General features: G+C 39.8%; 1 protein-coding gene across 1 annotated transcript; it reads left to right on the top strand.

Annotated features, from left to right (window-relative positions):
* Positions 1–2,178: 2,178 nt before the first annotated feature.
* On the top strand, positions 2,179–3,948 carry TCIM (transcriptional and immune response regulator). Its single transcript, XM_049865814.1, has one exon. It carries the CDS (start codon positions 2,238–2,240, stop codon positions 2,556–2,558), a length of 321 nt encoding a protein of 106 aa, XP_049721771.1. The 5' UTR covers positions 2,179–2,237; the 3' UTR covers positions 2,559–3,948.
* Positions 3,949–25,332: the final 21,384 nt, after the last annotated feature.

The raw sequence follows: 25,332 nt of genomic DNA, 5'->3' as shown, positions 1-25,332 counted from the left end.
TAACAAAGTCTTTGGAGGAAGCATCCTGCTGGAAGATAGCATCCTAGGTTCCTGTATGTCTTTCACTCCTCACATGGGATCCTTCAGATATCCCATTGGCTTCACCTTCAAGATCTGGCCAGAATCTGATCAGTTCTTACCACCTCCACATGGGTTTCCTCGTGGCATCTTCCTCGTCTTTTGCCTGGATTATTTTGAAAGCTCCCTAACTTGTTTTCCAGCTTCTCCACTCTGGCCTCCCTAAAATCTATCCTCTATGAAGAAATAACAGTTATCTTTTAAAAGTATATATATATATAAAAATGTCATTTCTTCACTTAAAACTCTCCAGTGGCTACCTATTGTGTTCAGAGTAAAAGCTGAGTGCATGACAAAAGCTTGCAAGACCATAAAAGATCTGACCCTCCCACTTCCCAATGCTTCCTCAACCTGCCCTCATCTCCTCCCACTTCTTCCCTGTTCACTGAGCTCCACACATGCTGGGCTGCTGGCTGTTCTACAAACACACTCTTGTCTTCAGCCCTCTGTACTTGGTGTTCCCTCTGCCTAGAACACCCTTCCTTCAAATAGGTACAGGGCTCACTTCTTCACCTCTGCCAGGTCTTTGCATAATATCGCTTTAAGGGAAGAAGTCCTTGAATATTCTATGAACATTTCAACCCTCCCCTGCTGTTTCTATACAATTCTGCTTTACTACTTTCTGACAATCCCTATATTTTAAACATGTATGTTTTTTCTATTGTTTATTTCCCTCAGTAGAATATAAACTCCATTAAGATAAGCCAGGGGTTTGGTTTGGTTTCCTGTTATATTTCCAATACCTAAGAAAGAGCTGGCTGATAGTAAAACTTTAATAAATATTTGTTGATTAAGTGAGTAAATGAAGGAAAGAATGAATAAATATAAAAGCAGTTTGTAACTGAGTTTTCTAGTAGGTACCTTCTGCCACATATCTCCCTTTATGTACTTTTTAGGCATGGTTTGAATAGCTCAGAAAACCCAAACAAAACCATTGCCAGCAAGTCAATTTCAACTCATAGCCACCTATAGGACAGAGTAGAACTGCCCCACAGGGTTTCCAGGGCTGTAATCTTTATGGAAGCAGACTGTCACATCTTTCTCCCACAGAGCAGATGGTGGGTTCCAACCATAGACCTTTTGGTTAGCAGCTGAGTACTTAACCATTGCACCACCAGGGCTCCTTGAATATCTCTGAGGAAACCTAAAACCAGCCTTGCTTTCCTGAAGCACTAGAAAGTGGACTAGGTATGAAGTCCATAAGGAGAAGTCCCTGAGGCCCTTTGAAGTAAACATTTAGCATTCCTGCTGAACGCAAGTGCTCCATACAATCGGTGGGGGCACTGACTGGCTGAGTATCATGGAAGGTGGGAAGAGCAAATTTAAATTATTTAGAAGAAGATATTGTTCTGGGTGATGCCAAAATCACTTTTAAAGGAAAAAACGTCAACCCATTTCTTCTGGATGTTATGTACTTAAAGAACCTGATTAACTCTCCCTCCTCACTTTTCTGATAGCTGTTGTTGATATTGTGTATTGTTATTATTATTGTATTATAATTTTATTCAGTGAAGCTAAATTAGCACTTGTGTATAGTCTCTGAAAAGTTACTTTTCGGGCTCTGTCACGTCAGTGTGTTGCAGGGAAACTCTCATTCTCTATAATGAAAAATACTCCAAAGTGTCACCCTTGGTTATTAAACTTTCTCCTAGTGGTGATCAGGTCGCTCTGAATACGATGTCCAAAGAGCACTGAAGTGGGCTGCCAAATGTTTGGCGTGCACTTTAAAAGCTTATCGGGGAACTAAGGCTTTTTTGTCATTATAGAACCCCTTGTTTCGATTGTTGTTCGGAAAGATTTTGAAAATCAAAACCACATTGCTTGTGTCTTGTCTTTGCACTTCTCCGGTTTCAGCCACTTTGGTAAGAGGGGTCTGAGTCTGTATAAACCTGTTGTCACAGATGAAGTAAAAAGAAATTCCCATGCCCCTACTTCTGATCACTGAAGACAACTTCGAGTAATATTTTGCACAAGAGCAGGATTTTGGCAACTCAACTGTTAAACCCGGCTGTGATTACCCTTCCTTGAGATCACTCTGATGTCAGCAGTGTAATCTGAGCCCAGAGCTTTGCTTCACACTTTAAATAGCAGTCCCGGCAAGATTTTGCTACAGACTCTCTGGACAGCCCGGGAGCTGAATTCCTGAAGATCCCATATCGATGAAAGCAAAGCGAAGCTACCAAGACATCATCATGTCCACGTCGCTAAGAGTCAGCCCGTCCATCCACGGCTACCACTTTGACACAGCTGCCCGAAAGAAAGCTGTGGGCAACATCTTTGAAAACATAGATCAAGACTCACTACAGAGGCTCTTCAAAAACTCTGGAGACAAGAAAGCAGAGGAGAGAGCTAAGATCATTTTTGCCATAGATCAGGATTTGGAAGAGAAAACCAGAGCCCTGATGGCCCTGAAGAAGAGGACGAAAGATAAGCTTTTCCAGTTTCTGAAACTGAGGAAATATTCCATCAAAGTTCACTGAGGACAGGAGAATGGATAAGGAGAACGGACATTTAAAGACCACAAGTGAGTTTGTGAGACCCGAACACACTGGGCGCTTGGTTGCTGCCTTGCAAGCTTCTCTTCCACGAGGACTCAGGAGCCTGGAAAGAAACAGGACTAACTGGTTACAATGACTCAAACCAATTTCACGCACTGTGCTGTGACAGTAGAGAAGAAAATGCCTTCAGCAAGGATTGGAAACTCTCCCTGCTGGAAAGGACTGTTGCTGGTGTCAAGAGAGTCTGAGTCTGGACAGATACGAGAACTGAAGACAACAGATGGCTTGGGAAGAAGTGCCTCCAGTGTCACTTTGTCAGACCCCTGGACTTAAATTCAACCTGAACTTTTTTTTTTTTTTTTAACCAAACTGGGTTGGGGGAGGGTGAAGGGAGAAGAATAGGGAAAGAGAATACTCTGCTCAAAATGTTTACTGAGTTTTTCTATGAATGTTCAAAATATTGCCAAGCCTCACTGTTGTCTCTTGATGTAGCATTTTAGAGATCAGTAATTGATTATTTGCATTTATTACAAAGCCTGAAAAAGTGCACCACGTGGGTGTTAAGTACAGATTCAAGGAACTGCAATACCTTTAGCAGCTTGGTAAAACAATATGCCGCCTTCTGGTTTGTAAAGACTTTTTATACATTTGAAACCGGTTGCACAAAAGTTAAATAATGAGGTTCTTCCTAAATCCGAAGTACTGTGAAAAAAAAGAAATTATAGTAGTTTTTTATAGTAGTTTTTTATCTTCTGACTAATGCTAAAATATAACCTAATGAAAGTCCTTACAGTTATTGTAGTAAGCATTAGGAAGTGAATATTATATACTAAATAGTTTATGAAGATGTTATGGTTTCTATAATTTATTATACATGGCAAGTGACATGTAACCGTAATAAATTATTATAAATGTAGGTTTTCTTGGTGTGTGATGCTTGATCTCAAAGGGAAAAGAAGAAATTAAAAATGGATCATTGTAAACTTTTCTAAGGATTTGACTCTTAGAATAAAAGGTGCATTTAGAGTAGCTTTACAAATTCTTACATCAAATATTCAGAAAGTTTCTCTGTCCCAACTTTAAGATCTAGGATGTTGATATGGAAACTCATAGATGATTTCATGAGTATTGTTGCTTAGGTAGCCAGTGAAGGTGGATTTTAAAAGGTTTTTCTCCCCACATTTTTTAAATCTGTCCTCCGGGGCTACAGCAGCTGTGTACATTTGTAGAAAGCTTATTTTAGATCAGTGTATGGTGTTACTAAGCAAATATTTATTTTCCCCAAAATATTATATTTTGGAGTTAGGAAACCTGAATTATGATCCTGATTCTGTGGGCTCTCAATGTTTATTTAATGCAAACCAATATGGGAATAGCGTTACAGTTTTTTTTGTTTATATCTTCATAAAATTATAATAAAGTATTTCTAAGAAGGCATGCATCAATGCCCGCTTCTCTTTTCTAACAGGCAGGCATATATGTTCCCCAGAAATTAAGCATTTCAGAAACACCAGCAAAGGTTTTCGAAATTGCTGATCATAGTAAAACAAAACAAGTAAACTATCGAAAATCTTTTGGGAGAGGTACAGGTCAGGATTTTTAATTTAAAAAAAAAAAATCTTTTTTTAAGAGATTAAGTGGCAAAATCTCTTTTCAAATCTTAATTGGCTCTTCCTGGAGATAATATAAAATCATTTCATTCAAAAGGAGTTCTTTACATGAGAGCATCCTGGAAAACCATGGAATCACGTGCAGAATTTTGTGTGGGGGGCTTTGTGCATTTTTCCAGGAGGAATATTCATAATTTTCATCATATTAGCAAAGACATCTAGGCCACCAAAAAAAAAAAAAAAAACATGAACAAAAGAGGAAGGGCTTTGACAGTGGTGGCTGGATTTGGGGATTATCAAAGTGAAAACCCTAAAGAGCCCTCTCTACACCATGATCTGATTTCCCTCTTCTTGAGAACTGAGCTGGCTTGAAGATTTCACCTATAATCTTTTCTGTGCTTGCTAGCAGTAAGCTTCCAGCTCCTAACAGGGCCTTCAGCGACACATTTTCTCTGTCCATCTAGAATCCCCAAAAGACATTTATAAAATCCTTGGGAAGGAAATTTAAGAGCTTACTTTTCTAGAATACCTATTACACTCCATGCTTCCAATGAGAATTTTGAAAATCTTTTCTATCAAAGATTTCAGGCACGTATTGGAAGCTGAACACATTTCAAGGGTTGCATTTATCATACATACTCACAACTATTCACTCTGCCTCTGTTGTTATCAGTAGGGTACAATGTGTGTCTTATCCTGTTTCACATTGTTGTTGTTATTGTGTGCTGTGGAGTCAATTCCAACTCATAGTTACCCTGTAGGACAGAGTAGAACAGCTCCACAGGGTTTCCTAGGCTGAAATCTTTAGGGAAGCAGGTTGTCAGGTCTTGTCTCATGCGAAGCCTCTAGTGGATTCAAACCACCGACCTTTTGGTTAGCAGCCAAGCACTTAAATATTGTGCCACCAAAGCTCCTTCGTTGCACATTCAAAAACCCAAACCCATTGCCCTGTAGGACAGGGTAGAACTACCCCATAGGGTTCCCAAGGCTGCAATCTTTATAGAAGCAGACTGCCACATCTTTCTCCCTCAGAGCAGCTGGTGGGTTTGAACCAATGGCCTTTCGGTTAGCAGCTGAGTGCTTAACCATTGGACTATGTGTTATATTAGTTTTCTTGCAAAATGTTATCAGTTTCTGATGGCAAAGCTGTAACATGGGAAGCAAATTAAAAAGCAGTCAGGATATGTACCACACAGCATGGAGAATAACAATTTCCGGTAGATTATTATATAGCACACTGCCTTTCTCCTTCAGGGAGGACAAAAGCTGGCATCAACGTGATTGCACAAGGATGATTTTCAGCTTCCTAATTCTTTTGTATTATTATGTAATTGGAGGTGAAAGTAAAAATCATTAGAACAGGGATAACTAGTCCTGCTCAGAATTTTTTCTAAGGCACCTGTAAAAATCTCATGGCCATTGAGTCAATTTCAACTCACAGCAACCCTACAGGACACAGTAGAACTGCCCCATAGGGTTTCCAAGGAGCAGCTGGTGGATTCAAACTGCCGACCTTTTAGTTAGCAGCCGAGCTCTTAACCATTACACCACCAGGGTTTCCTTCTAAGGAACACGGATGGCCAAATATATCTCAAGACATCTCATTGTAATAGAAGAAAGAAAAGCAATGACTGGCGAAATAGCCCATTAATAATATTTGTGTGATTAGGTTTATAATGGTGATAATTAACTTTTCCTGAGTGTTTACTATTTGCCAAATTTCTAAGTGCTTTGTGTATATTGCATCACTTAATTAGTTCTATAATGTAAGAGTGTGTGTGTATTCACGCATACAGGAATCATGGAACTGAAGCACAGAAAGGTGAAGTAACTTGCCCAATGACACACAGAAAATGAGTCCAGAATCAACTCCAGGAAGGCTTTCTCCAGAGATTTCATTTCTAGCCACTATGTGAGACTGCTTCTGTATGGCAAATCGAGCTCCTCTATCTCCCTTTACCGGGAGAATTACTTATATGCTAGTCAGTCAGAAAGACAGGATGGTATGGCCTCTGAGAAATCACCTTTATCAGATCTCTGTGTGTCCATTTATTTGTCACTTGTACTACACGGAGAAAGCGTCTTAGTTTAATAATTTAATTGTATCACGAGTTTCTCAGATGCAGGTTTTCGAGGCTGCAGTTAAGACCCGGATCAGCACCTTGGAACAACAGGCCACACTTCAGTCCTCTTCCCAAGCCCATTACCACTGAGTCAATTCCTACTCCTAGCAATGTTATAGGACAAAGTAGAATGGCCCTGTAGGGTTTCCAAGGCTGTGATCTTTATGGAAGTGGACTGCTACATCTTTCTCCTGCTGAGCTGCTGGTAAGTTTGAACCAACGACCTTTCAGTTAGCAGCTGAGCGCTTAACTACCATACCACCAGGCAATGGGTAAGGTCTCTTCAGGTTGTCACTAAAGTCTTTGGGTCTCAATTTGTTCATGTAGAGAAATCAGAAACCGTAGTTTCTTTATTTTATTCATTCAATGCAGAGCTCACAGTTCTTCAAACCAGCCTGAGCACACAAAGTCTATTTCTATGAGAGTGTCCAGTTGATGGGATTTACTGAGAAAGGGGTCCAGGAGATACGTCATTGTTGCTGTTAAGTGCTGTCAAGCCAATTTTTGACTCATAGTGACCCCACATAACAGAGTAGAGCTGCCCCTTAGGGTTTTCTAGCTTGTAATCTTTACAGGAGCAGATAGCCAGCCCTTTCTTCTTAGGACCTCTGGGTGGGCTCATACAGACAGCCTTTCGGTTAGCAGCCGAGTGCTTAACCATTGTGCCAATGGGGCTCCTTCCAGGACATACAGCTTCCTAATACCTTTTCCCATTATCAGGGAGTTAGTAGGGGATGCGATTGATGCTCCCTGGAAGCCTTAGCAGCTAATCAACAAATGATTAAGCTACGGCCTTGGTCAGAATACCAAATCTACCTTCTAAACTGCACACAGGTTTCTCAGAAGGGCATATTGTTTAGTTCATCCCTTTTATAGCACCTACGGAGTTGCATGAAGTCACTGGGTGGTGCAAACGGTTTGTGCTTGACTACTAACCTAAAGGTTTGCAGTTTGAACCCACCCAGAGGCAAAGCAGAAGAAAGGCCTGGTGATCTGTTTCCATAAAGATTTATAGCCGAGAAAACCCTATGGAGCACAGTTCTGCTATGTAACACATGGGGTTGCTCTGAGTCAGAATTGACTGAAGAGCAAGGGGGTTGGTGTTTTGGTTTAGGGAGCCGTATAGGGAGCAGGGTGCACACCTATCTATTTGTGCAACAAAAATGTAACGAGCACTCATTATGTATTGGGGACCATGGACTGAATGAATGACATAAAGATTAAAAAAAAAAAAAAGTTACCCTTTTTCTCTTTATCAGAGGAGCCAGAAAATGTTTGAAAACAATATTACAGTGAGCCATATGATAGACATTTAAACAGGATGACGTGAGAGCACAGGGCAGAAACGATGTGTGTCTACATGTATGTGTGTGTGTGTATGTGTGTGGGTGTGTGTTCAGCATGTGGCTGGAGAATTGGATGAAATCTAACCCAGTCTGGGAGATCCTACAAGATTCCATAGAGGATTTTCCCTGTTTCAAAAGACTAGTTAACCAGAACTGTGGGAAGGAAAATTTTCCTATCAGCCTTTGAACATAGCAAGGAGGCCAGAACCAAAAAAAAAAAAAAACCCATTGCTGTCAATTCCAACTCTTCATGACCCCATGAGAACATCCAGCAGTTCAGAATGGCTAGGGTCCTGAGTATTCAGATTGTTCTCATTATTCTAGTAATTAGAAATGCAGCTGGGCCTTGAATGACAAGCTTGAGTATTGATTTTATCCTGAAGGTAATAAGGGATCATTGAAGGATATGGAATAGAGGAATAACATTCACTGCCTAACTACTGTATATGGGACGCTAGGAAAGGAGATGGTTGATACTTTGAAAAACAGTACATGGGTTAGCAGCTGAACCCAAGATCAGAGCCCACAGTGATCCTTCCAGAGCTCTCTGTGACTTTGCAGTTGTCTACTGATGTGAAAAGCTATCCAGGACCTTTAGAACACGGTAAAAAATGGACAGCTATGTGGCCTGAAGCTGAAACAGAAGTAAGAGATGAAGGAGAAGAATGCTGTGAGGCAGGATTTCAGGAACAGCAAACTACGTTCTCTAATTTTTTAAGAAAATGTGATTCGGCTTTAACATTATAATGAGTCTTATTATTTAACAACTATTACAAATATAGGAGCCACAAATACAGGTGGCAAAGCAGTTAAGGGCTCGGCTGCTAGCCAAAAAGCTGGCAGTTCGAGTCCTCCAGCTGCTCCTTGGAAACTCTGTGGGGCCGTTCTACTCTGTCCTGTAGGATCACTGTAGGGTCACTACGAGTCGAAACTGACTGGACCGCAAGGGGTTTTTTGGGTTCTTTTTTTAAGTTCTTTATTTGAGCCTCACTTGAATAACTCGTGTAAACAAAGTTTTCAGACATGTTACGTGATTGCCACAGAAAGATGCAAATGTGTTCTATTTTCATGTGTACACACATTGACATAGTCGGTACATTTTGACTATGTAGTCACAAAACTACCATACAGAATCTTGGAAATAAACATCCTCTTCCCACAAGGCATAGCAGTGGTTTCAAAAGCTGAAAGAATAGCCAGAGTCTCTTGAAGAGCTGTCTATATGGGAGCAAACTGACAACAGCAACTGGAAAGTTCAGATAGGAAGCTTAGGAGACACTGAGTTTCTTGTTAAGGGGGAAGAACGAATGTACAACTTGAAGAATGTAATCAATGTAACTGAATTGGACATGTAGAAGCTGTTGAACTGGTATATGTTCTGCTATGTATCCTTTCAATAACAACAACAAAGAAAAGCTGGACGAATAGCCAGAAAACATTTGTTGTAGTGGTATGCGCATCCTAACACACACACAAAAAACACCCACATATTCAGTCCACAGCAGCACCCTTTCTTGAGCCTTTGTTGCCTCATTTGTGGAGAGCAGCGTGATGTTGTGCAAATACCACCAGACTGTGTCTGGAGTTCTAGGGTTTTTCCCAACTTTGCTTTGGGCAAATTCCTTTTAACCTCTAAATTTTGTCTGTAAGAAAAAAGACAAAAAACAAAGTCTGACTGGATGATGTCTGTCTGTGATGCCTTCTCGATCTCAGTATTATTTCTCATAAATTGGATTTTCCATTGTAGGATTTTTTTTTTTTTCTGGGTCAGTTGATAATCTGTATATGATAGAAATGTGTGTGTATGGGTGCTTTAGGTGAAAGTTTACAGCTCAAGTTAATTTCTCATACAAAAACTTATACACATATTGTTAAGTGACAGTAGTTGCAATCCCTGTAATATGACAGTACACTCCCCGTTTCCACCCTGGGTTTTCCACATCCATTCCAACCAGCTCCTGTCCCTTCCTGCCTTCTCATCTTGCCTCCAGACAGGAGCTGCCATTTTGGTCTCTTGTATCTGTTTGGACTAAGAAGCATACTGTTCACAAGTATTATTTTATGTGTTATAGTCCAGCCTAATCTTTGTCTGAAGAGTGGGCTTCGGGAATGGTTTTAGTTCTGGGTTATGAGAGCATCTGGGGGCCATAGCTTCGGGGGGTTCCTCCAGTCTCCATCAGACCATACATGATAGAAATTTTTTCTCAACAGAACCAAAGACTAAAATTTTTGAACATAAATAATGGTTGCTGAAGTCACAGTATGAGAGAAATAACTTTTTGTGGGTCCATCTGGGTTTTTTAATAACTGCCTCTTTTTTAGCATGATTGGTACCCATGCCAAAGCTGCCTGTTAATATTTTGAACATCACTTCCACACTCAAGCAATGGCTGAGTAACTAAGTCAGTCTCTCCCATTGGTGAGAATCATAATTACCTGTGGAATTTTAATAATATAGATTCTTAGCCCCAAACTCTCTGGTTACTAGGCCCAGTATTTCCATAAAGCTCCACAGTTAACTATAAGGAACATTAAATATTGGGCACAATTTCTGTATTACAACTGGGTCTTCTATTGATGGCACTTTGTGATTTGATAGCAAAAATAATTTGATTTCCCAGCATTGGTTAGAGTTTTTCTTACCGTATGAAGTCTGTGATTCATTGAAAAAGACAGCCAAAAGAGTATATATCATTTTGAGGCAAATGTAATTACTTTTCTACTACCTCTCAGTTTGTCATAATGTGGTGGCTTGTTTGTTGCTGGTATGCTGGAAGCTGTGCTATTGGTGTTTCAGATACCAGCAGGGTCACCCATGGTGGAAAGGCTTCAGCAGAGCTTCTGTAGGAAGAAAGTCCTGAAAATCTACTTCTGAAAACTAGACAACGAAAACACTATGGATCATAACAGAGTATTGTCCCATATAGTGCTGAAGGATGAGCCCTCCTAGATAAGAAGCACCCAAGATACACAGCGGCCACAACAACGGATTCAAGGATACGAACAGTCACGAAGCTGGTGCAGGACCAGGCAACACGTCACTGTGTTTTACATGGGGTCGCCATGAATCAGAGCTGACTCAATGACAACTAACAATAACAAACAACAGAATTACTTTTGAACTTTAATAATTGAGTTATGTGTAGATTACTACTTCCATCACTTTTCTGGTATTCATTTTCCTTAAATCTCAGTTCTGATATTTATCTACTTTGATAAGAAAGCATGTTTTACCAGGAGAGAAATTTCTACTGTCTTTTCTTCTTATTCTCCTGCAACTTGTCTATGTTTCCTATTTATGCCCAGGTCTCGTCATTTGAAAAATTTTGTAGCATCCTGCTGATCCCAGAGAGTCACTAGAACCACAGTATCTGAGGCACATTTACCTGGAGCCATCTTCCCCTATTGATATTGCCACATACCTGGGGAAGTGCAGTTGTTTCCAAACCCACATGTAGCCAGAATCTGCTGGGGAACTTTTCAAAACCAGGCCCCGGATTTAACAATTCAGAATTTCTGGGCTGGAGATCTGCTATCTTAGGTCACCTCCTGGTGATATTTCTGCTCAGTCAGATTCGGAAACCACTGACCAAGATTGTTTGCTCTTCAAAGTCACCAGCTGAGTGCATGGTGAGGAAGTGACTCATTTTAATCCATTATGTCCAAATTGCCTCGACAGCCATGGGTCTGGTTTGTTTGTTTTTATATATGTCACCATAAAGTCGCTGTGAGTTGGAATCGACTTGACAGCAGTGGCTTTTATATGTCACCAGGCACATTGCAGCCCTCATTACATTTTCAGGTAAACAAACTTGACCCAAGATTTGATTAGCACCTTATCTTGGAATATCTTCTTCCTATTATCGCTGATCCAAATATTACCATTCACTGGACTTTGCTCTAAATTCCACCTGTTCTAAGAAATCTTACCTTATCATATCAACCTACAGTGATCTTACTGTTATCTGAACTCCCACAAAGCATGTAGTCTTAGCAATTAAAATCAGTTTTTCAAAAGAATGGAACATCTCCCTTCCCCCACCCCCAGTATATTTCTACTTGCTTGCTATTCTCGAGATACATTTCTTAGTCTCGACAAGTTATTCTTTTAAAAAGGAGATACCTCTGGATGGTTAACGTGCATCACTAGCAGTCACTTATATAACTTACCGTACTTGCACTCAATAAATATTTTCTTGCTAACAGCAAGCATCCTCCAAGGAGGTAGTGTGGATTTAATTTTAGGGGGAGAGACTGTAGAAGAACAGGAAGATTGAAACCAGAGTTGAGCGGACATCTGAAATTGGTAAAGGAACAAGCAACTGAAGGTGATAATGCACTGAAGAAAAATATCTGCTTCACAATTTTTCCTAGCACTGATACTGGCTGTTGCTAGCTAGATAGCCTGATGTACGACATGGTAGACAGTAGAAAGAACAGTACGCTGAACATAAGAAGACCTGGATTCTAATCCTGTCTCAGCCAGTTACTAGTTATGTGTAAATCTTGAGTCAATTATTTAATCTTTCTCAACCACACTTTTATTTGTCTATAAAATAGAGATCATAATACCTCCATACTTATTTCTCTTCATTGTTGTAAGAATAAGATCAGATAATGTATATAAAAAAAGTACAGAGGCAGCAGTGGGTCAGTGGTAGAACTCTCGCCTTTCATGTGGGAGACCCAGGTTCAATTACTGGCCAATGCACTCCATGCATAGCCACCGCCCCTGTCAGTGGACTTGCTTGTTGCTATGACGTTGAACAGGTTTCAGTGGAGCTTCCAGATTAAGATGGAAGAAAGACCTACCAGTCTGCTTTCAAAAATCAGCCAAGGAAACTGTATGGAGCACAATGGTCCGATCTGCAACCGATCGTGGGGATGCTGCAACACTAGGGAGAGTTTTGTTCCATTGTGAATGGGGTCGCAATTAGTCAGAGGCCTATTCGATGGCAGTTAACAACAATAACAATGCAAAAGTAAGTTAGAAACATGGTACCTGTAAAAGTCAGAATCTTATAGGGACAGGAATAGTGCTTTGCTCATGGTTGAATGTTACACAGCTTCTAGCACTTAGCCCAACGTACAGTTGGTGTGTTGAATGTGAACACACACACACAGACATCACTTAATGAACAGAAAATGTTTGTGTGATGTATCACCTTATTAATCTCTGAGATCAATATGCAATCATCTGCATCCTTTTTGTCTCCTCAGCACCTCAGCAAAGGGCTCAAACAACAGTGGTCCATTAGTGTTAAATGAGTGAACCATGACGTGAGTCATAGTTAATGTTGAAAGAGCCATGTTGGGAAGGCATTCTGCCATGGTTCATTTCTGTCACTAGCACTTCGTTTGTTTTTCATTATGTCTGAAGGGCTTCAATGTGTTTAGTGGAAGTGAGCAAGTTCTCTGAACATCTGTGTACTGGTTTTGCTGATAGCGCCTAGTTCTGTTGTTCTTGACCTAGTTTTCGTTATGGATTGATGGCTGAAAGGTATTGTTTCCTTCTATTCTTCTTCCAACTAAAGAGTAAATTTACAACCAATCACTGCCACGACTTTGGCATTTCATTTGGACAAGTGTGAAGAAGAAAGAAGGCAATGCTGGGAAGGCTTAAAAACTCCAAGAGATTTGCAAATTGAAGAAAAGTCTGCATTGATCACAAAAGTAATTCTATATGTCTTAAAAAATATGTAGTAAGAATTTCAGAAAGAACGAAAAGGTTTAGAGATCGCCATAATCTGTGCCTGAGAAGTGTGGGAACCATTGTGCCATAAAGCCTTGCAACATGCTTTTAGGAACTAAATGGCATCAGCTGTTGTTTGATTTCAAGTGGAAAAAAAACTAAATGTATACTACACTGTCATAGATCGAACTGTGTCCCCCCAAAAATGTGTGTCAACTTGGCTAGGCTGTGATTCCCAGTATTATGTGATTCTCCACCATTTTGTCATCTGATGTGATTTTCCCATGTGTTGTAAATCCTACCTCTATGATATTAATGAGATGGGATTAGTGGCAGTTGTGTTAATGAGGCAAGACTCAATCTGCAAGATTAGATTGTGTTTTAAGCCAATCTGTTTTGAGATATAAAAGAGAGAGGTGAGCAGAGAGACAGGGGGACCTCATACTATCAATAAAGTAGTGCCAGGAGAAGAGCGCATTCTTGGGACCCAGGGTTCCTGTGCTGAAAAACTCCTAGTTTAGTGGAAGATAGATGAAAAGGACCTTCCTCCACAGCTGACAGAGAGAGAAAGCTTTCTCCCAGAGCTGATGCCTACTAGACTGTGAGAGAATAAACTTCTGTTTGTTGAAGGCACCCACTCGTGGTGTTTCTGTTATAGCAGCACTAGATAACTGAAACACATACTAACCATTAAGACCATATTAATGTGGCATCCAAGAATCACTTAAAGGAATCAGTTGACAAAAATGAATCAGCCAAGCAAATGTGGGGAATATGTAAGCAAAAAAAAGAGTGTCTGATTTTTTAACTTTAAATTGATCATGACCACATTGGGTAGGCATGAAGTAGTGTTGCCTTTTCATTTGACATACGTTTGGAAGTTGGAGAAATCTCTACATTTCTTTATTAAGGAGTCAAAAAAAGATGTGATCCTTCAAGGACGGTCCAACCTGGCTTAAGGATTTTCAATCATCCTCAAAAAATGCCAGGAGTGGGACCCTTTCTCCCATTGAATAGATTTATCACCTATTTCAGTGAACTTTTAATCCTTCATAGTTTTTTTTTAATTTTTTTCTTTTGAAACTGATGGAGAAAAAGCACTCTTTCAATTTTAAGAGCTCAATCCTGGTGTTAGATAGACTTGTAATAATTCTAGACAAATGAGACAGAGCTGGTTCTTAGACAAAACAGGGACCTGCTAAAGGCATTGCCAACCAATACTCTTCTCAGCTAAGACAAATCAGAAACTTGATGTTCTGGGCACCAAGGTTGAGAGACTTAGGAACACTCACTAGCCATAACAAAACTAACCATCTGCAATATAAATAAGGGCCACCCACTTATTCATTTATGGGAGAAATTTAGCTGCCACTCAGGAGGATGAATTATAAGCAAAAGCAAAATAAGGTACAGTCTTGAGGACAATTTCACTCTGGCTTTGTTAAAGTTAGAAGAACTAGCCCCGTTTCAGAAGCCTCTCATCTAGTGACCATTGCGACTTTTAGGTTTTGCTGTGTAACAAACCATCCATTCTATTTAGGTCATGATTCAGTGGGTCAGCTTGGGGGTCCTGCTAGCCTGGACCAACCAGGTTGTTGTGTTCTACTGGACTCTCTCAAGTATCTGTGGCCAGCTGGTAGCTGGATAATCTAGGATGGCCTAACTCACACATCTGGTGGCAGGCAAGACCACAGAATTTTGATTCTTCTCTGACAAATTTTGCAATTGACCATATTAGCATTTAGGGACTCTCCCTATTACCGTGTTGCATAAATATTTGTCAAATTCTACCTTTCTGTCTCCTGTACTTGTAGACACTACCATCTACCTTCTTCGTGCCGTTATCCTTTCTGGAACAGGGTACAATAAAAGTCACTAAATTTGACCTTATTATTATAGTATAGTCATACTCCAGGTCTGCTTCCCTGAGATGAGAACCAGATTACTTTGCTTCACAAAACTTCTTGAAATAGTTTTCTACTTACTCCCATGGCGGCTAATTTCTTCCATTAGGCATGAATTTTATCTGTGTAAATTTCAGAGAATCTTCTTTATTTTTTTTTTACAATTCCTTGATGGTGCAGGAAGGACAGAGGCTTCACTGTTATCCCCACAAACGCACCACAAAGCTGAAGCACTAATTACTGACATAAGCAGAATTCTGAAAAATCTTAACTGCTCTACCACATTCTTTTTTTAGTGCCAGTTTCCATATATAAATATACATGGACTTATCCCTAAATACCTGAGGTAAGTTATCTTTTTAAAAACTATACTGTTTAGAAAGGGTATAAAATTAACTGCTAAAAATGTCAGTTTTGTGCTCTGGAATATGGGACACGGAGACACATTAGTCTGAAGGAGACAGATTGACTCAGGGAAAAGAATTAATGGAAGCACATGGCTCCTGCAAGCAGGAAATGCTTTGATAGGCCTTTTCCTCTTTTTGTTACCGAGAGAACCTTGACAATAGACTCCACCTTAGAGCAGCTGCTCTCTCCCTATGTGATGATCACAGCACATTTTCCTTGTCAGACTTGGAGTCTGCACCAGGGAGTGCTCAGGAAGGGACAAGCACAATGTTGAGGATCTGCCCTTGAGCCTCCAAGCTGCATGATGGGTGGAGACGTCACACCTAAGACACAGCACGAAGCCCTTTGGCACACACTCCAGGAAGGCCATCTGCTTCTGTTGTTCCTCTGACCTTTTGTTAGAACCCACCCTAAATTGGAAAGAAATTACCAGGAAAATACTAAGTCAAAAGCAGTTTTAGACCATGTTACCAAAGCAAGTAAAATGAACATGTGTTGGTTTACTACCCAACATGTATCCAGTATTCTACTAAACATCGGTGGTGCAGAAAAGCTTAAATAATATGTTTTCAGTGCCTAAATACTGCCAGGCATTACTGAAAGTGCTGAATAATCTCTTTTAAACTTTTCAACAACTTTGCAAGGCAAGTATTACTATTCCCATTTTATAGATGAGAAAACTGAGTCTGTGGGAGTTTCACTAACTTATCCAATGCCCTTCTAACTTAATAAGAATGTAGGGAAGTACAGAAGAAGTCTACCCCTTACATCATTGCTTACTCAACCTCATGTGTGATTTGCTTTCAGCCCTGCTGTAACTCTGACTCTGATGCTTAATAGTTATTCCTCATTCTTGCGTTCAGTGTCTAAAAGGCTCCATGAAACGTTTGGAATCAGAAGACCTAGCTCTAGCCCTGTTCTGATGTGTGACAAAGGGAAAGTCACTGAGTAGCTGGGTTTTGGCCTTTTCTCTAACATGAGGAATTGAGACTAAATAAGATTTGGGCCCCTCTAATTCCTGAATTTAAACAGTGTTATATAATGTGGTATTGATTTTAGTAACAGGACATACAAGTGCTCCATTTTCTTAATGTTGGCATCATCCAGCTTCCTAGTAATAACCGTCAAAATATTGCTAACAGAATATGACAGGCCTAAACTGTGACTAGCGGGCTTGCCTGGGTCTCTGCCTTGCCTCAAATGACAAGTTGTGAAAATCACACGGGGTGCCAGACCCCTGGAGAAGAGACAGGCAAATAAATAAATAGTCTTAAAAGGTAATAAATGTTTTTTAAGGAAACAGCAAAGCTGCTAAGAAAGATTATTGATGTCATTTAAGCCATGGTGTATAGGATGAGTCGAAGTTATTCAGACAAAGGGTGGAAGAAAGAACATTTCGAAGAGTGGAATTAGTTTATGATAAGATTCTCTGTTGGGAAAAGCATAGTATGTCCAAGAAAATGAAAAGAAGTCATTGTTGCTGGAGCCAGCGGGTAGGGAAAAGAATGGCACATGCTAGGAACGGAGCCATAGGCAGAGCTGAACTACTGGGGCTCAGGTTACAGACATCTTTCTACCTTCTCTTCCTGGTGCCTGAGCATCATCCCTGCCTCTGCCTCTGGGCATCTCCAGTCCCCCAGTCTACCATTGCCACTGTGAGCCAAGGGCACGGTTATTAGAAACCATTGGCATACTGAGCGCCTTCTCAATGGCAAATAAGACTTCTACTTCCTCTGAAATAAGAAAAGTTTACTTTAAATGGCAGCATATACCAATGCCCCAAAGGGTCTGCACTTTGATATAGTTCAAATAGAAGCCATTGAAGGCTTTCAAAGTGGAGAATGGCAATATTCTGATTTGTGTTTTTAAAAGGTCAACCTGGCAGTATTTTCTGGAATGGGCCAGAGGGCGCCAATAGCATAAAAATGTACATCTTTTAAGTAGATGTAATAGCCATCCAGGTCACAACAGATAGGAGTGGAAAAAAAAAAAAAAGTTGCTGTCGACTCAATTCTAACTCATAGTCCTATAAGACAGATTAGAACTGCCTCATAGGGCTTCCAAGGAGAGCCTGGTGGATTCGAACTGCCGACTTTTTGTTTAGCAGCCAAGCTCTTTAACCACTGCGCTACAAGGACTCTGACGGGAGTGAAGTTGTAGAGAAATGGTTGGATTTTAGAAATAATTTCTGAGGAAGTACCAAGAGAACTTGGTGATGCGTTGGCTTAATCCTCTGCATTATTTCTCGAATCAGTCATTTTCTCCCAGAACCACATTCATTACACACAGGCTTTCCACTTCCCACTAGAGCATTGCTACTGTAGACATAGTTCACTGACTCCAGCTCTTGCCCTTCCATGTGTCCTTTACTCAACAGTTAGGTTTATCTTTCTAAAATGCCACTCTATGTGCATAAATTCCCTGCTCAAAACCTTCAACGTCTACCCATTGCCTACTGTACAAAGTCCATCTCCATTGGCCTAACATTCAATTCCCTTTGTAGTCTGGAACTCTAAACTTACCTTCTGCATACCCTTAATATGGACTCAATCAATTATATATATATAACAAATATATATATATATAGTTAGCACCTATGACAAGTTGGATTCATAGTTACCAGCAACTTGTCATAAAGCATTTCTCTCATTACACTTTCATTCATTCTGTCTTCTTGGAATGCCCTCACCCTTCTTGCTGCTTGTGTAAATCACATTCTACCTCTGTCCAGAACTCATTTCTTAGGAAACTTTTCTTGAGCCTTTTCTTAGCTCATACTAAGCACAGTCAGCTTTGTCGCCACAGCCCGTGGGGCCTTAATAACTAGTAAACGTTTCATATGTCAAGGGAAGTGGAGATCTTATTTTCTATTGAGAACGTGCTTGGTATACAGAGTTTGTTGCCAACAACTTTACCAATAATCACACAATTTGCTCACAGTGGCAAGATGGACTAGGAAACTTGGGGTGCTGAGAGGCAGAGGAAGGGATAACGCTCAAGCGTCCGAAAGGGAAAGTACAAAGGTGACTGTCGCTGAGTTAATAGTTGTTGAATAAATGAATCAATAAACGATTAGCAACTTTGTCTAGCCTACACTGTTGAACTATAAGAAACTTGGGGCTAGGCCCTGGTATCACTTTTAATGGTTGTGTAGTTACAACTTAGATAGGTCAGGTCAATCGTTTATTGTTCAGGAGATGCAAAGAATAGGTTCTGGTTTAAAAATTAGCCATGGGGGAAAAGAGCGTAGACAAGTAAATGTATAATTGTAACATAGGACAGTAAGTTTAACAAAAGAAATATACAGTATATAGCAATAACTCAGAAGAGGAAGTGGTTAATTCTGCTAGGGAAGGTATTGAATTGCTACAATTCACTCTTGCCTGCCCCAACATGATCAAAAATGACTTCTCTGATTTCTTTACTTTTTCTTGCTCTGCCCTCCCAGCGTGTCTGCCACTTAGGCCCTGCCCTTGCACCCTGGGCTCCAGCCACAGAGGCCCAGCTTACTGTTTCCAAAGGGGTTCCACGCTTCTCATCCTCTGTGTTTGTCTTAGTTACCTAGTGCTGCTGTAACAGAAATAACACAAATGGGTTGCTTTAATGAACAGAAATTTATTTTCTCACAGTTTAGGAGGCTACAATTCCAATTCTGTCACCAGTTCTAGGGGAAGGCTCTCTCTATCCACTCTAGGGAGAAATCCTGGCCTCAGCTTCTCTAGCGTTCTCAACATTCCTTGGAGACCTCCAGGTGGCATCTGTGTTTCTCCCATTTATGCTTACTTCTCTGTCCCTAATCTGCTCTTTTTATATCTCAAAAGTAGATAGGTATAAGACACACCCAACCCTGATCTGGTCTCATTGAAGTAACAAAGGAAATCCTATTCCCAAAGGGGATTACACCCACAGGTATAGGAGTTAGGATTCCAACACATATTTTGGGAGGACACAATCTGATCCATAATAGTGTTCTATCCCAGGGCTTCTCGAACTTGAATGTGCATACAGATCACTAAGGGATCTTGTTAAAATGCAGGTTCTTACTCAAGAGATCTGCCATGAGACCTGCGGGTCTGCATTTCCAACAAGCTGCCAGGTGATGTGGATCCTGCTGGTCTGCAAACCAATTTAGAAACAAAGATTTCTTTGCCGGACCTTAAAGGAATGAACTTCAATTCTGTGAATAATCACTGTTTTGACCCCTGAGAAATGAAGTGGCTAAAGCCATGTTAAGATCTTCATTTTAAAATACAAAAGTAAAAATAAATACATAAAGTAAAAACAGACAAACAAAAACAATGTTCTGGGTATTTCTCTAAAGAAAGAAAGAGCCAGAAAGATCTGAAAATCGCCCCCTAGAGTAAATGCCACAGGAAATAATGTTTTTCACCAGTGCATTTTTATATATAACAGTAAAACAAAAACTGAGACTTTTTGTCATGCAAATTGCTTTTCTTTTTTCCCTAAAATATCAAATTGTTGTTTTTGATCAACAAAAGACTTTTGTTTTTATACTGTGAAATATCCAGACCCATTTAATTGCAAGCATAAAAGCTTTTTCCTTGCATCTCCTTTCAATTTTGCTGATGAGGAAGGCTTTGCAGCCTTAGTTTGTACCAAAATAGCTCTGTTTTGCTAACCATTATCATCTTCACGAGGCAGGGCGAGGCTAATGAATTTAGAACACAGGAAGTTTACCATTTCACAGCATTTAAAATAGAATGTCTTATTAAAAATACACCTCTCTCCAGAAGAAAAGAAAGTAGAATTTTTTTATTTTCTAGAATGTGTTGACATTATGATGCTGACATTACTATGTATTCGTATATTAATGCCTTAATGTAATTAATACTTGAAAAATATTGCTTCATTGAATATTTTTTTGTGAATATATTTGAAAGATGGTTTTTTAAATAATTCAGAACTTCCCCCTTGCCTATTTAGCATTTAAGTCAGCATGGCTTAGCTGAAGCCAACGTTGCAAACAATGAATTTTTTCAGAGCTCTGTGTTTACCTCTAAGATACCACTTAATACTAGGGGTATAAGTGGTGAATAATATTTGCACAGTATCTCCTGTAAAATCAGTTCAGTACCAATGCAATGTCACTCAGTCCTCATAGTAATCCTGGCAGTCATCAACTGCTGTTCTCATTTTACACATGAGGAAACTCAGGATCAGAGTGGTTAGGTGACTTCTCCACCACCTCACATAGCAAGTGGAGGTAGAAATTGACTTGTCTTCCTGACTCCAAAGTCCCTGTACTTTCCTCTGCACCAAGATGCCATTAAAAAGTTGTCGTCTATATTATTCAGCTGTATTGTATTGTGTAAAAGGTATAACATGCAAAGATGTCTGTATCTTACTTAATTCATTCCTTCAATAAACAACTACTGGGTTTCTGCTTCTTGGAAACTTTTGGAGCAGATCTACTCTGCCCTATCGGGTCACTTTGAGTGGGAATCTACTCAACAGCAACGGGTTTTTTTTGGTTGGGTTTCTACTGTGTACTTGGAAATGTGAAATGTGCTAAGGGCTAAAAATAGAGATAAAATATGGTGGACTCAGAAGAGATAGACAATTCAAAGATAAATGCAACTTGAAATTGCCAACGTTTGACTACACTGAGTTATAAAAACGAAAGTTTAATATGATTTAAACTAAAACATGTTACCCATTGAAGAAGATAGTACACTTAATTCCAATTATTCCAACTTAATATTTTAGAAAGACAAAAACATTCAACATTATTTCTCAATATTTTGCTTATCCTGAATACATAGAGAAATGGTTCCTTTGAGATAAGTGGAAGCATATATTCTCCTGAGAACACAGTACCCAGCACCTGGGCCTGAGTGAGCCTGGGCTCCGTGTTTCCACCCTGACTCTGTCCTTCACTGTTATGTAACTGTTAGGTGCTGTCAAGTTGGTTTCAACTCATAGCAACCCTGGGTACAACAGAACAAAACACTGCCTGGTCCTTCTCCATCCTCACAATCATTGCTATGTTTGAGCCCATTGTTGCAGCCACTATGTCGGGCCTTTGCATTGAGAGTCTTCCTCTTTTTCACTGACCCTCTACTTTACCTAGCATTATGTCCTTCTCCAGAGACTGGTACCTCCTCATAATATGTCCAAAGTACATAAGATGAATTCTCCCTATCCTCCCTTCTACAGAGCACTCTGGCTGTACTTCTTCTAAGACAGATTTGTTTTTCTGGCAGTCCATGGTATATTCAATATTCTTCACCAATGCCATAATTCAAAGGCATCAATTCTTCAGTCTTCCTTATTCATTGGTAAGCCTTCCCATGCACATGAGGCAATTGAAAACACCATGGCTTAGGTCAGGTGCAACTTAGCCCCCTAAGTGACCTCTTTGCTTTTTACCACTTTAAAGAGGTCTGTTACAGCAGATTTCCCCAATGCAATATGTCTTTTGATTTCTTGACTGCTGCTTCCGTGGGCATTGATTGTGGACCCAAGTAAAATGAAATCTTGACAACTTCAATATTTTTGTTTGTTTGTTTATCGTGATGTTGGTTATTAGTCCAGTTATGAGGATTTTGTTATCATTATGTTAATGTGCAATACATACCAAAGGGTGTGGTCTTTGGTCTTCATTAGTAAGTGCTTCAAGTCCTCCCTGCTTTCAGCGAGCAAAGTTGTGTCATCAGCATATTTCAGGTTGTAAATGAGTCTTCCTCCAATTCTGATGCTGTGTTCTTCATATAGCCCAGCTTCTCGGATTATCTGCTCAGCATACAAATTGAATAAGTATGGTGAGAGGATATGGCCCTTATGCACACCTTTCTTGATTTTAATCTACACTGTATCCCCTCATTCTGTTTGGAAAGACTGCCTCTTGGTCTTTGTACAGGTTCCTCATGAGCACAATTACGGTATTTTCACGCAAATAAATCACACCTTCTATGTTTGTTTGCCAACTACTCCCTTCCACCATGAGGTATTTTCCTAAGTACTCTAAGCTAATTTTCTTTTTTTACTTCAACATGTAAAAAAAATTGGTATTACAGCTCTTAAGAAAATACCTTCCTGGGGAAGGGAGCAGCTGGCAAACATAGAAGGCTTGCATTATTTGCGTAAAATATGGTTAAAAAAAAAAATTTTTTTTTTTTAGTGTTCTATAATTCCCATTCTTCGCAGTGTTATCCATAATTAGTTATGGTCCACACAGTCGAATGCCTTTGCAGAGTCAATAAAATACAGGTAAACATATTTCTGGTGTTCTCTGCTTTTGGTCAAAATTCATCTGACATTAGCAATGATATCCCTCATTCCATGTCTTCTTCTGAATTCAGCTTGAATTATTGGTAGTTCTGTGTGATGTACTGATGCAACCGTTTTTTTAATTATCTTCAGCAAAATTTTACTTGCTTGTAATGTTAATGATATTCAAGAATGTCTCCATTCTGCTGGATCACCTTTCTTTGGAATAAGCATAAATATGGATCTCTTCCAGACAGCTGGCCAGGTAGCTGTCTTCCAAATTTCTTGGTATAGACAGTGAGTGCTTTCAGCTTTGCATGCGCTTGTTGAAACATCTCAGTTGGTATTGTGCCAGTTCCTGGATCCTTGTTTTTCACCAGTGCCTTCAGTACAACTTAGACTTCTTCCTTCAGTACCATCAGTTCTTGATCATATCCTATCTCCTGAAATTACTGAATGTCAACCAATTCTTTTTGGTATAGTGACTCTCTGTATTCCTTCCATTTTCTTTTGATGCTTCCTATGTCATTCAATTTTTTGCCTATAGAATCCTTCAGTATTGCAACTTGAGGCTTGAATTTTTTCTTCCGTTCTTTCAGCTTGAGAAATGCCAGGAGTGTTCTTCCCTTTTGGTTTTTTTAGTTCCAGGTCTGAGACAGACAAGAGATTGGGCTGGCTGAATTAAATAGCCGCTGACTCAGTATTCTTGGAATCTAAACCTAAGTGCAGACCACGACATAACTTTTGCAGCTGGCACCCGAGAACTACTTGTGATTAACAAACAAGGTGCTTAGACAAGTTAAGGGGTTACATTTCAAGGCCCTGTGTGCTTGACCATCTATAAATTACTATAATCCTCCTGAGTTGTTTTTCAAGGCCCCACCAGGTGCAGAGCGTGTGCACTAAAGATCAACATAGCCTATGAATGACCCCCCCATATGAGACAAACATGAGCAGGGACCCCTCGCTGGGACTCAAGCCAAGGTCCAGAGGCATCACACAGGCACAACATCCCAGAATAAGTCCTGTTTGACATCATGACAGCCTTTGCGTCAGACTCCATCTTAGTTCCAGCAACCTCTGCGAGGAAATCCATCTTGAATTCTAACTGCATGGGCATTTGATTTTCATAATCCCTCTCCTTCTCCTGGGAATCTCCACCCATTTAATGAATAAAGATAATGCCTTTTTCCTACCTAAAAACTTTTATAAACCTTAGGAAATCCTTTGTTTGGAGAGATACTGGAGGCTAGCATAGGTGGAAGCGCCTCTCTGCCTCTCCTTCATGAGCCTTTACTCTCTTTCTGTCGCTACTAAGCCTTTGTTCATGTGGAACCTCTGAGCTTCTTCTGGTCATTCTTGGTCAGTAGAAGGCAAGAACCTAGGCAGGGCTTAGTCCCAAACTGGGAAGCCTTGCCCTGCAATAGGTCTTTGCACATTTCATTATAATACTTACTTTGTCTTCTCCAATTGCTCTTTAAAATCTTCTGTTCAGCTCTTTCACTTCATCATTTCTTCCATTTGTTTTAGCTACTCTAGGTTGAAGAGCAAGTTTCAGAGTCTCTTCTGACATCCATTTTAGTCTTTTCTTTCTTTCTTGTCTTTTCAATGACCGTTTGCTTTCTTCATGCATGGAGTCCTTGATGTCATTTCACAACTCATCTGGTCTTCACTCGGTGTTCCTGTAATGATCTCTAAATTTAGATGGTATATACACAAGGTTGCATTTTGGCTCTCATGGACTTGCTGTAATTTTCTTCATCTTCAACTTGAACTTGTATATGAGCAATTGATGGTCTGTTTCTCAGTTGGCTCCTGGCCTTGTTCTGACTGATGACTTTGAGCTTCTCTATTGTCTCTTTCCACAGATGTAGTCAATTTGATTCCTGTGTATTCCATCTGGTGAAGTCCATATGTGTAGTCACCATTTATAGTGTTGAAAAGAGGTATTTCCAATAATAGGTCACTGGTCTTGCAAAATTCTATCATGTGATCTCCAGTGTCATTTTTATCACTAAGCCCATATTTTCCAACTACTGGGCCTTTTTCTTTTTTCCAGCTTTTGCATTCCAATCACCAGTAATTATCAATACATCTTGATTGCATGTTTGATCAATTTCAGAATGCAGAAGTTCATAAACATTTTTAATTTCTTCATCTTTGGCATTAGTGATTGATGCATAAATTTGAATAACAGTCGTTTTAACTGGTCCTCCTTGTAATGGTATGGATATTATTCTATCACTGACAGCATTGTACTTCAGGGTAGGTCTTGAAATGTTCTTTTTAACAATGAATGTGATACCATTCCTCCTCAATTTTTCATTCCTGGCATAGTAGACCATGTGATTATTTGATCGAAAGTGGCCAATACCAGTCCATTTCAGCTCACTAATACCTATGATATCAATCTTCAAGCATTGATTTCATTTTTGACAAATTC

Source organism: Elephas maximus, chromosome 22 (assembly GCF_024166365.1).
Source record: "Elephas maximus indicus isolate mEleMax1 chromosome 22, mEleMax1 primary haplotype, whole genome shotgun sequence".
NCBI lineage: Eukaryota > Metazoa > Chordata > Mammalia > Proboscidea > Elephantidae > Elephas > Elephas maximus.
This window is presented reverse-complemented; position numbering and strand designations above follow the sequence as displayed.